General features: G+C 46.9%; 1 protein-coding gene across 1 annotated transcript in view; it reads right to left on the reverse strand.

Moving 5' to 3' along the window:
• Nucleotides 1-294: 294 nt before the first annotated feature.
• The window catches only part of igsf3 (immunoglobulin superfamily, member 3), a 347,295-nt gene continuing 334,920 nt past the window's right edge, over nucleotides 295-12,669 (reverse strand). The window contains exons 8-10 of the mRNA XM_072513781.1: nucleotides 9,856-10,266; nucleotides 5,635-6,051; nucleotides 295-921 (exon numbers count right to left, since the gene is read on the reverse strand). Coding sequence (XP_072369882.1) covers nucleotides 671-921; nucleotides 5,635-6,051; nucleotides 9,856-10,266 — 1,079 coding nt within the window. The 3' untranslated portion in view covers nucleotides 295-670. The remainder of the gene's footprint in view (nucleotides 922-5,634; nucleotides 6,052-9,855; nucleotides 10,267-12,669) is intronic.

Genomic DNA, 12,669 nt, shown 5'->3' on the forward strand with positions numbered 1-12,669 from the left:
TACAAATTCTCAGTGTCCATGAGCTTTCCACTCCCCTTTTCATCAGTTCTGTTGTTCAAGTATTCTAAGCAGTGATTGAACAGAAGGTCTGGATGTATGTCCGTCCTTCAAGCCATGACTTCTCTGATTTAGTGTTGACTCTTCTTAGACTTATTAACTAAGCATTGGGGGCAGTTACGTGTCATGAAGCTTTTTAAAAAAGCCTTCAGTTTTACATCGTTATTTCTCTCCATGGGACTGCATTTGCGACAGTTCTGTATTCCTCAGTAGAGACAATAATCTTAACATTCAGGAGATCGTCTGGCATTTTAATGAGATCATACCTATTACACGTGGTGGACTAATGTGACAAGCAGAACTCTCATGCAGTAAAAACAGTTGGCAGAAGACTATACATCTACATTAGTGTAAAATTAAACATTGCAACTATATTAACTAATTGTGTGCGGAGTAATGGGGAGGATGCCAATTGAGGCAACCATCTTCTCTCTCCCCCAAATCACACTGCCATGACCCTCAGAACATACATTCTTAATGTAAAAGGTGGAGGATATTGCTTCCAAACTTGGATATTTTGGGGGTAAATATTCATCCTTAATTCATTATAACTTTGACCCCGACAGTTGAATATCTCGTATTTTTTTCCAAAATCCTTTTTCTTCTTTCTCCCTTAACCGAGGCTACCTGGTCCTATTCTGAAATCTGGTGGCTCAAGGCTTGTCGGAGAATAAGTTACTGCGGGTTCTTTGATCCAGAGCAATGGGACGCCATTTTTGCCGTCAGATTTCTTCTGCGAATTTAAGGTTTTATAGCGTGTCAGTAAAATTGCAATAAGCAGGATTCCAAAAATTGGAAAGGGGTAGAAAAATATAAAGTAGAAGAGGGCATCATTTGAGCAAATGGCTTCCTGAAGAGAAGAACCTGTAGAAAGAAATAGTGAAAGATCAGGAGCGAAATTCTCCATCCCGCCCCGCCACATTTCTGCCCCGACCCGCCGGCGGGATGCTCCGTTACACCGGCCGGTCAATGGGGTTTCCCATTGTGGGGCAGCCCCACGCCGTCGGGAAACCCCCGGGCGCCGGCAAAACGGAGACTCCCGCCGGCGGAGAATGACGCCCCAGAAACTGCATTCCTTTCTTGTCACACCATGAAATTCTCTTTAAAAATGCTGCTAAGTGTCCTGCTTATTTTCAGCATTTTCTGTTTTACTTCAGATTTCCAGGATTTGAGGTTTCTTTGTAAATCTACACTTAGACGTCTTTTCACCAGTATTTGCAGGTAGATCATGTTCTCAAGCTTAGTCTGAGTACATTTTGCACGCTTATGCATAACTTGAGCATTGCTGATTACCACTGAAGGCTTTTCCCACCCAGGCTGTGGGTCACTTATCAAGCATACAGAGAAATTACTTTGAAATCTTTCCATCCGGGGTGGTTGAGGGAGTGTAAACTGATTGATATATCAGCGTGTTATAGTAAAAATGCCTGAGGGAGTTATTGATTCCTATAATACTGATGTCATACTCCACTAGAACACAGGTTTAGTTGGATGAGTATCAACAAGACTGCTGCTGCCAAACATTGGTCACTCTCTATAATTCAATATCACCTTGAAAAATGACACTCCCTACGGTGCTGTGGACCCGAGTTCAATCCCGGCCCTGGGTCACTGGCGGTGTGGCGTTGATACATTCTCCCTGTGTCTGTGAGGGTTTCACCCCCACAACCCAAAGATGTGCAGAGTATGTGGATTGGCCACGCTAAACTGCCCCTTAATTGGAAGAAAATAATTGGTTACCCTAAATTTATTTTAAAAGAAGAAAAATGACACTGAGCTAAAGAAAGAAACATTATGGGTTACCAAAACCTTGGTAAAAGAGGTGGACTTTAAAGGTGTTTCGGGAAGAAATTCCAAATTATGAAACAGCTAAAGGGAAGCTATCACTGGTGGGGGAAAAGGGTTGTAAAGCAGGAGGAGGTTAGAGAGATCGGAAGGGACATGGCCAGGGAGACATTTAAACACAGGAATGAGAATTTTAAATTTGAAGCATAGGAAGTCAATGTAGGGGGGGTGAAGAGAAAGTGATGGTGAGGAAGACTTGGTGTGGGATAAAATATGGGCAGCAGAGATCTGCATTAACCGAAGGTTATTGAGAGTGAAAAAATAGAAGCTGGCTCGGAGATCATTGGAATAGACAAATGTGCAGGTTACAAAGGTGGATATGGATGTGGAATAAATACATTTTTGTGATGGATAATCCAATGCTAATGAGTGGACAGAGTCATGGCCCGGGATTCTCAAATCCCGCGGCCAAGTTCTGATGCTGGTGTGAAAAGCGGCGTGAGCCACTCTGGCATCAACGGGCCTCAAGTAACAGGTATTCACCCCTTCCTAGGGGGCTAGTACGGCGCCGGAGTGGTGTCCGCAGCTCCGGCGCCAGAAAGCCGGCGCGCCATGACCGGCACGCGTCCACGCATATGCGTGGGATCCCGTCTCCGCGCTAGCCCCCGGGCAATATGGTGGAGCCCTACAGGGTCCCGGCGTGGAGGAACATAGGCCACCACGGAACTAGCTCACCTGCCGATCGGTAGGCCCCGATCACGGGCTATGCCACCATGGAGCCCCCCCGGGGTCGAATGCCCCGTCCCCCCACCAGAACGGCCCCCGCAGCCAGAACTCCGAGGTCCCGCCGGGTGGGACCATACTTAACCGGCGCGGGGTCAGAGAATCCCGGTCATAGATGTTGACAGCATGGAAACAGGCCCTTCAGCCCAGCTTGTCCATGCTGCCCAGTTTCTAGCTCTAAGCTAGTCCCACTTGCCCGCATTTGGCTCATATCCCTCTATACCCACCCTGCCCATGTAACTGTCGAACTGTTTTTTAAAGGAAAAATTTGTACCCGCTTCTACCACTGCCTCTGGCAGCGCGTTCCAGATGCTCACCACTCTCTGTGTGAAAGAATTTCCCCTCTGGTCTCTTTTGTATCTCTCCCCTCTCACCTTAAACCTATGCCCTCTAGTTCTAGACTCCTCTACCTTTGGGAAAAGATGTTGACTATCTACCTTAGCTATGCTCCTCATTATTTTATAGACCTTTATAACATCACCCCTAAGCCTTCTACGCTCCAGGGAAAAAAAGTCCCAGCCTATCCAGCCTCTCCTTATAACTCTGTCTTGGTAGCATCCTCTTAAATCTCTTCTGTACTCTTTCTAGTTTAACAATATCCTTCCTATAATAGGGCGACCAGAACTGAACACAGTATTCCATGTGAGGTCTTACCAATGTCTAGTACAACTTCAATAAGACGTCCCAACTCCTGTATTCAATATTCTGACCAATAAAACCTATCATTTTTTATTGCCCCAATTTTCCTAACATTTGTGCCTTTCTCAACAGTAAATATTGGCGAGAAATATTCATTTAGGACCTCTCCCCTCCCTGGATCTGCAGGTAGATTTAATTTTCTAATTACAGAATCCAAAGAAATTTACCTTATCCTTAATAATAATAATAATAATAATCTTTATTGTCACAGGTAGGCTTATATTAACACTGTGAAAAGCCCCGAGTCGCCACATTCCGGTGCCTGTTTGGGTACACGGAATGAGAATTCAGAATGTCCAAATTACCTAACAGCACGTCTTTTGGGACTTGTGGGAGGAAACCGGAGCACCCGGAGGAAACCCATTCAGACACAGGGAGAACGTGCAGACTTCGCACAGACAGTGACCCAAGCCAGGAATCGAACCTGGGACCCTGGCGCTGTGAAGCCACAGTGCTAGCCACTTGTGCTACCGTGCCACCCTTCTTGTTGTGATCAGAAGAGAATGGTGAGGCAGATGGTTAGGAGGGCTGTGGGGAGGCTGAAAGCTTGTTTGAGACGCCTAGGGTGAGCAGTCCTGTTTCTCCTGGTCCACAAGGAATGCAAAAGAATCACTAACCTCAGAAAGCTGGCAGGTACAGCCTCAGATCAGCTGCAAAGAATCTCAGAGGTCAAATCTCACCCTCACATTGTATTAAATTTAAGTCACAAAACTGTTGATTGACAGCTCTTGGATCACAACAAAAGCAATTAAGTGCTCTCACTTGCTCGGTTTCTCTGCAGAAAGCACTTAACTGCTTTTGAAGTGGTCCAAGAGCTGTCCATCAAAGCTAGATGCCAGGGCTGCACGGTAGCACAAGTGGATAGCACTGTGGCTTCACAGCACTAGGGTCTCAGGTTTGATTCCCCACTGGGTTACTGTCTGTGCGGAGTCTGCACGTTCTCCCCGTGTCTGCGTGGGTTTCCTCCGGGTGCTCCGGTTTCCTCCCACAGTCCAAAGATGTGCAGGTTAGGTGGATTGGCCATGATAAATTGCCCTTAGTGACCAAAAAGGTTAGGAGGGGTTATTGGGTTTCGGGGATAGGGTGGAAGTGAGGGCTTAAGTGGGTCGGTGCAGACCCGATGGGCCGAATGGTCTCCTTCTGCACTGTATGTTCTATAAACATTGTGGTTATTTTCACAGCAGGGTATTTGAGATCCATCCAAGTGTGAAGGGAAATGAAATTAAATCATCCAGACAGTTGGGTGTGTGCAAGTTGTCAATCACACCCGCGTAAAACAAATTTCCCATTAATGCGAATGAATTCCTTGCAGATCAAGTATCTGAGGAGGTTTAAACCCAGCTGATGTGATTTTTGCTTTCTAGGAATTTACAGGCGCTTTCTCTGCCTGAGCCAGCAAGTGTAGGGCGCAGCTGAGTTTTAAAGCAGTTACTCAACCATGAAAAAGATGAATGAAGCAAGGCTCACAGTTGTGTGTGTGGAAGCTGTGTGGAATCACAGCCCATTAAGATAAATGAATGAATAGCTTCCAATTCAAGGATCTGAGGGGTTTAAACACAGGCTATTGTTTTCTCTTTCCAGGAACTGACATATGGGGCGGGATTCTCCGACCGCCCGCCGGATCGGAGAATCCCGGGGGGGGGGGGGGGGGGGGGGCGCGAATCCCGCCCCACCGATGCCGGCTGCCGTATTCTCTGGCGCCATTTTTCGGGCGGGGGCAGGAATCACGCCACGCCGGTTGGGGGCCGTTGGCAGCGCCACCCCCCCGGCAATTCTCGTGAACCGCTCCAGCGCCATGCTGGCCCCCGTTGGGGGACAGAATTGGTCGTCCCCGTGCCCATTTCGCGCCATCGTGAGTCGCCACAGCGTTTCACGATGGCACGAACACATCGTCTCTATTTTGGAGAATCGTCCGTTAGCTTTGGCCCACTGACTGTGCCCTTGCCACTGAGCCAGAAGGTTATGGGTTCAAGAACCACCCCAGAAATTTGAGCACATAAATGTGAGCTGACACTTCAGTGCAGCTCTATGGGACTGATGTTATATTTGTAGCTATTTGAGCCAGCACCACAGTATCAGCTAATGCACCGCTCACACATGGATCAAACTCCATGAAATTTAATGGCCTTTTAAGTGTCTGTAGCCCTTTCATTTTTCCCATCAACCTCCAAGGCTGGGCAAAATCTGGCCACCTTCATGACATATTCCCGATGCATCATGCGCTAAGCAGTAGGAATTCACCAATATTATTTTATTTAACTGATGGCATATGATTCAGGAAAGATAAACTTTTGTCAATGAGCAAGTTACCTCTATCTTGTACATTCACCATGATCAGTCCAGACTCATCCTCTCCAAGTTTATACCAGATATTGTTGGCATTTTGAATCCACTCTTCCACGTGACAGTAGTAGTTGCCTGTGTCGCTGCTGGCAATGTTCCGTACCGTCAAGCTATACAATCCATTGGAAGGTCTCTCTAGCTGCAGCCTGTCATTCATTCCCTCAGCTCCTTCCAGTGAGACATCGAACCCAAACACGGAATAGTGATCAATTTTTAAAATTGTTTCCTTTTGGTCAACACCTTCTTTGACTTTCCACGCAAACCAGGATACGGCAAACTGGGAGTTATCTTGTGTTCGATGGGTCACATTGCAGCTGAGTTGAAAGAGGTCCTTCTCTGGTATGCTAATATTCAGTTCGGTTTTATCAACTTGCATTTTAAACTCTGTGAAATTTAAAACAAGGAGATGGCAGGCTTTAATGTTTAATTTGTGATACCCTGAGAATGCGCCAATTTTTCTCTCTATTGAATAAGCTCATCAACCTGATGCTCCCAACAGGGAGTCACACTGGAAGACAGTGGCCAGGACTGTTCATCCCCCTACGGCATGTTTTCCAGTGGCTGGCCATTGGCCGTTAGCGAGGTTTTATGGTCCCACCGATGCCCACGGCATTTTGTGTGGCTCGCCCACCCCGCCACGGAGGCCATCTTTGGCGGGACCAGAAGATCCCACCGGCTGTAAAATCCCGAGTGTAGCTCAGAGAATCAGAGCTGCAGTGCTGCAGTCCTGTCTCCAAATCACACCTCTTCTGAACATTACTTCCTACTGGGAGTTCAGGATCAATTAATTTACTTTTATATTCACAATGTTTCCCTCTGCCAAGGGCTGGGACAAGCCCACATTCAGACATCTCTTCCCAGGTCAACCCAACAGGTAGAAAGATTGAATGATGCAGGAAAGTACTCATCTTAAGCAGACTGTTACTGCAGATGCTACATGTAGTTATTGTGCTTGAGAAATTCAAATGGGACTTTTAAATGATAAAGTAGATGTGACCTCAAAATCATGGCAGGGTTGGGCTCTGCTGTGATGGCTTCTCACAATCTGACAGTTTGCCAACTCCTTGCTGTCGAGGGCTACACGTTAAAATAAATACTAACCCTGTGTTGCTGAAGGGCTACACAAGTGAGCCCCTTTAGCAAAGACTAAAGAATAGCAAAGGAAAGAATACAACATTAGAGGTAGAATAAAGATGCAGATCAACAAAAACAAAGAGGTTACATTCTGAACACTACTGCACCTGAACAACAATCACATTTTTCTACAAGAGCACTAGTTTAAAGTAGGTCCTCCAATAGTTTTCTTTTTTCAATTGTGCCACACATCATGTTGATTCCACGATATCTTCACACCTCCAATCACTTTATCTGCAGGCTGGCCCCTAGTGGCTGATGCTCCCTGCATGGTGCGGTAGCTGGTAGCCAATTAAAATGCACTTAAAAGGGCAATTAAGCTATATTATTTGACAGATTATTAATTCTGCGAGCAGGGCATGGGCCCCCCACTGAGTTCCGTCTCTGGCAGTGAAAGGAGGTGGTGTCACAGTGGGATGTCAGAACATTGGAACTGCTAATGTTGGTGATGTGGCAGCAATGGCAAGGCTGCTGTCTGTCCATATCGCAGTATTGCCATTGAGTTCTTATATAGTGGATATGGAGGTCTCTGACGGCCAGAGGCATATTACTTTCCAATCACTCCATAGGCATGAATAGCAGATGCCTCTTCCTGTCGCTCCATCAGACTGCCTCTCAGCAGTGCTCCCACTCGTCCCATGGTGGAAGCGGCCAGCCAGCACTGTAGAGGACACAATGTCTTACGGTTCAGCTTTGGGAATTGGCTACTGCAATTAATTGATCAACAGACTTGGAGGAAGCCTGTTAATTGGCCGCATCCTGTAAAATATGGTCATCAAATGCATCTGAAACACACAACTTCAGGTCCTGGAAGTGATCTGAACATTGCCTGTATCTAGAGACATCAATTATAAGTTACAGAAAATTTCAGTTTAACACCAGGAGTAAGAGTATACTGCATCAAAACTTCATCAATAGTGCCAAAGCTTCTGCACTTTAAATTCAATGATAATCTACGATTAATCTAGGACAAAGGTTCGGCACAACATCGTGGGCCGAAGGGCCTGTTCTGTGCTGTATTTTTCTATGTTTTCTAAAGCTGGAGGCTTACATTTAATCACAATACAATATGGGCTGTCTTATGGAGTTCATTCCAATCCATAGTGGTCTCTTGCCTAGCTTCATTGCAGTTATATTGGACCTGATTATTTCTTGAGGACAGGCTCCTCAGCATACTCAAATAAATTCTTACCTAGACAATATCATTTGTGGCACCATTGCATCTGATCATGTCTTTTCTGCCACCAAAGCTGGACACCAGTTTAATCATGAGTAAATGAGGCAGAGATGAATGTCTAGGTAGTATTTCAATTCAAAGGATTTTTTTCCCAAGTAAGTCACACTGTGATTAAGTCAATATTAACACCAGCAGTGCTAATGGGATTTAAAGAGATTGCCTCAGGCAGGCTATAACTATACCGTTACATTTTGCTTGGCTATTTTTCTCTATTTTTCATTTAATACCATCTGTGCCTCGCAAAATTATCACATGTAGCTGATGTTGCAATTATAATTTGAGTAGAACTGCCTCATTAGACTTCTGACCAGAAGAACACAAGAATTAGGAGCAGGAGTAGGCCATTTGGCCTCTCAAGCTTGCTTTGACATTCAATAAAATAATAGCTGATCTGATCATGACCTTAACTCCACTTTCTTGCCTGTCCCAATAACCCTGGACTCCCTTGTAGATTAAAAATATGTCTGACTCAAGTCTTAAATATAAATGACCCTGCCTCCAGAGGGTGGTGGGAGTCTGGAACCCACTGCCTGAAAAGGTGGTGGAGGCAGAGACCCTCATAAAAAAACATTTAGATGTGCACTTGCGATGCCAAGGCATACAAGGCTATGGGCCAAGTGCTGGAAATTGGGATTAGAATAGTTGGTTGTTTTTGACCGGCGCAGACGCGATGGGCCGAAGGGTCTTTCCTGTGCTGCAAACCTCTATGACTTCATTGATCTCTGGGGCAGAGAATTCCAAAAATTAACAACCCTCTGAGAAAAAGAATCTTCCTCATCTCCGTCTTAAATGGGAGATCCTTTATTTTTAAACTGTGCGCTCTGGTTCTGCGCTCCCCATGAGGGGAAACATCCTCTCATGATCTATTCTGTCTTGCCCTCCTCAAAATCTTTTGTTTCGAAGAGAACATCTCTCATTCCTGGCCCTTTAAGGACAGCCCTGCAACCACCAAATATGCTTTCCTTCCCCGCCCCATTGCATGCACTAGAGGAATACACACCATTGCCTTTCGGTTGTGAATCCCTCGTATTCCTCGCCATACATAAATTTGCATGGTGAGGGAAACTGAACTGCTCAGTGATTTGCGCTCCTGCACGTGCAATTCTGCTCCGACGGGAGAACCTAGCCACCCAAACGGAGAATTTCACCGACTGAGTTTTACTGGAGAATCTGCTGCCCCTGTTAAATTCAATGTTCTTTTTACTCATGTTGCATCAGCCAACGGACATAATTGCGCTAACCCCATGACAGTGACACTTAACTCCTTGGAGACGTAGAAGTGCGCAGAATAGTGCCACTCAAGCTTTCGGAAAACAGAGCACACATTTAAATCTTGTTGGTCCCGCATTACTTTTGTTAAGTATGTGGAGTTTTGGGGGTGGGGGCAACTCACACGGAAAGGAAGTTATTTGTACAATGTGGACTGTGGTACTCTGATGCACACTGTGTTTTGGCTCCGCATCAGTATTGGAGGCAAGACAGCATAGCTAATTTGGGAACTGCTAGTGCAGTTTAAGCATGGTAATGATAATGTTTGTATTGTGCTGCTATGGATTTGGTGCCAAAACAGGCAACACTTCTGTGCCATATTTATGATGCAAACAACATTGTAATTTAAAACTGAGGCTAACTCAGTACACATCAATCAGCTGGAAGATATTACATCCAGATTTCCAGCTGATTTTTTACATAACATAATTCCTCTAACATCATACAGCCACAACTTAAAATTTAAGGTAACCTCAGAGGAATAGTTTTTGTAAACCACCCTTCAATAAAGCATTTCTCTTAAGCTGAAATTAATGGCTATTCTGTACCTGGCTGTTGTACAGTGACAGTAGTCAATCCAGACTGATCCTCTCCCAGTTTATACCACACATCGTTTGGGTCAAGTAGCCACTCTTCCACAGAACAGAAGTAATTGCCACTGTCAGATGTTGATGCTTTCTGCAGTATCAGACTGTAGAGATCATTGGTCATTTTTTCAAACTGTAGCCTATCCCTCAGGCTTTCACTGTTATCCTCTGGGCTGCCATACTCAAAAACAGAATTCCGATTCAGGCGGAGAATGGGATGTCTATCTTGCTCCAGTGTTCTCTGGGCATACCAAACCATTGATAGTTGGGAATCCAGATTGGTACGGTTGCTGATATTGCAGTCCAGCTGAATCTGACTGTCCTCTGGCACAGTGATACTCTTTTCAGTTTTGACAGTTTGCAAATTGCTTTCTGCAGGTACAAAAAATTTTCACTTCATTAAAAAGGAAGGTGAAAGCCAAAGAATTTAAATATCATGGAAGAACAGTTTCATAACTCCCCAACGGATTTATTTATCAGACATTCTATTCAAATGCATTGACTTGACTGTGTTGAAGAAGTGATTCCCGTAAACACATCGGAAAATAGTTTTATGCTTTTGAATGTCAAATGCAGTGATATGGAGCGGATATCTTCCCCTGAAGCCCTTGATCCCGAGGAACGCTTGCCGCTAATCATTTAAGTGCCTGAGAAGCACTTAATGTGATGGGCCTTCCCCAAAGGAGGTGACGCCTGGCTGTTGCCAGCTTGGGGGGCCACAAGGTGGGGTTCCATTAGATGCCAGGCTGCAAAGGAAGAGTGGGGGACTCTGACAAGCAGTGTTTTCCAGCCTCATGAGGCCTGAAGCCACTCACACAAGGGAGAGGATTCGAACGCACGTCATGTGATTCACTGAGGTCGCGATTAGCACTCGAGAGCCTGACAAACTGCAGCCACACATAAGCACCCCAAAGAGAGGCCCTGAGATTCGCAGATGCAGATCTGGAGACACTACTGGATGCCATAGAAGAGGGGCGGGACATCCTGTTCCCCACGGTGGGAAGGAGGCTGCCACCCGCCGACATCAACCGGGCCTGGGTGCAGGTGGCAGAGACCGTGAGCACCGTGGGCCCCATTGTCAAGACTGGGAAGCAGTGCAGGAAGAAGCTGCACAACCTCCTCAGGGCGGCCAGAGTGAGTCACCAACGCCACCATCCCCCTGGCACCAACTCCCGTCCCACATACCCATAACCACCAGCCCCCTCCTCACTCCCACCCCCCAAGAGGATGATCGATGCCCACACACTGGCAATCCACGCGCACCCCTGCCTGCACCACATGCCAACACCGTAGCGCCTGCCATGACCAGGTACCCTGCACACAGAAGCCACTAACTGCAGACCCCCTCTGCTGCCCACGTCCGAGTGGCTCACACTGCGCATGATCTGTCCCCTCAGGAGAAGGTGGCCCACAACTGCAGGGAGAAGACCGGAGGGGGCCTGCAGGGTCGCACCAGGCTGTGGGAGAGGTGGGCGCAGTGTACCACCGACCAGCGCCATGCTTGCTGGCATGCTGAGGTCTGTGGGCTCCTTGGAGGGGGGGGGCACCCATATGGCCGGTGATGCTCTGTGTATCTAAGGGCCACGGTGGGCAGTCAGTGGGGCGCACAGCCAGATGGTTGCCTTGCAGGCCGCAGCAATGATGGTCCGTGCCTGACACCCCGACTCCATGACACATCTCCTGGTCGCTCACCGCTACTCTTCCCCAACCCTGGCAGGCACCCCCAGCCAGTGACACAACTGCCAGCCTTTGGAAAATTTGCTTACCTCCTCTCTCACCCTCAGCAGCCATGCGCCTGTTTTCCGAATTTAAATGCCACAAGTGAACCGTGTCATCATCACTTCCGCCTTGTGAAGGCGAAGCATCGCGGATGCCGGAGACTACCAGGTCGGGCCCGTTAATGATATGCTAATGACTGTTAGTGCACAATATGCATGCCCATGCCGGTGCACGGCATGGACAACTTCATACCGTTATAGAGGCGCTGGAGCATGGTGCTCCATTGGGCGCCTGGCACCGACCTTGATTTTCGGCTGACGCTCGATTCTCCGCCTGATTGCTATTTGCGATTCTGCCGTCACTAGACGGAGAATCCCAGCCCACACCATAAGGGGTAATCCGTATAATACAAGGCAAGGTCAATGAGATCTCCTGAAATAATTTCAATTGCCTTAAGAAGTTAAGAGAGGAATTTTCCAGAAGAGGGATTCTCCGGTCCCCTAGCCGCATGTTTCTCGGTGACATTGTCATTCGCTGATGGCAGGATTCTCTCTTCCCGCTACTGGTCAATGGAATGTCCCACTGAAAGCACTCCACGCCGCTGGGAAACCTGCAGGCTGCCAGAGGGAAAAGAGAATCTCAACAGCTTGTGAATTCTGGCCTAGATGTTTCCTTCTACTGGTCCAGGTTTTTATTCTGGTGATGACCTAGCTCCAAGTGGATAGGGAGTGTCTTTCTTGGGATGCAAATCAGAGTTATATAGGCTAGGTTTGATAGACCATTACTTTTATTTCTGTCATTTTTGTTTATTTTAAATTACTACAGGAGAAATGAAAAATTAAAACAAGGACCTTCGGGGGTGGCACGGTGGTGCAGTGGTTAGCACTGCTGCCTCACGGCGCCGAGAACCCGGGTTCGATCCTGGCCCTGGGTCACTGTCCATGTGGAGTTTGCACATTCTCCCATGTCTGCGTGGGTCTCACCCCCACAACCCAAAAAGATGTGCAGGGTAAGTGAATTGGCAATGCTAAATTGCCCCTTAATTGGAAAAAAATA

Source organism: Scyliorhinus torazame, chromosome 8 (assembly GCF_047496885.1).
Source record: "Scyliorhinus torazame isolate Kashiwa2021f chromosome 8, sScyTor2.1, whole genome shotgun sequence".
Taxonomy (NCBI): Eukaryota; Metazoa; Chordata; class Chondrichthyes; order Carcharhiniformes; family Scyliorhinidae; genus Scyliorhinus; species Scyliorhinus torazame.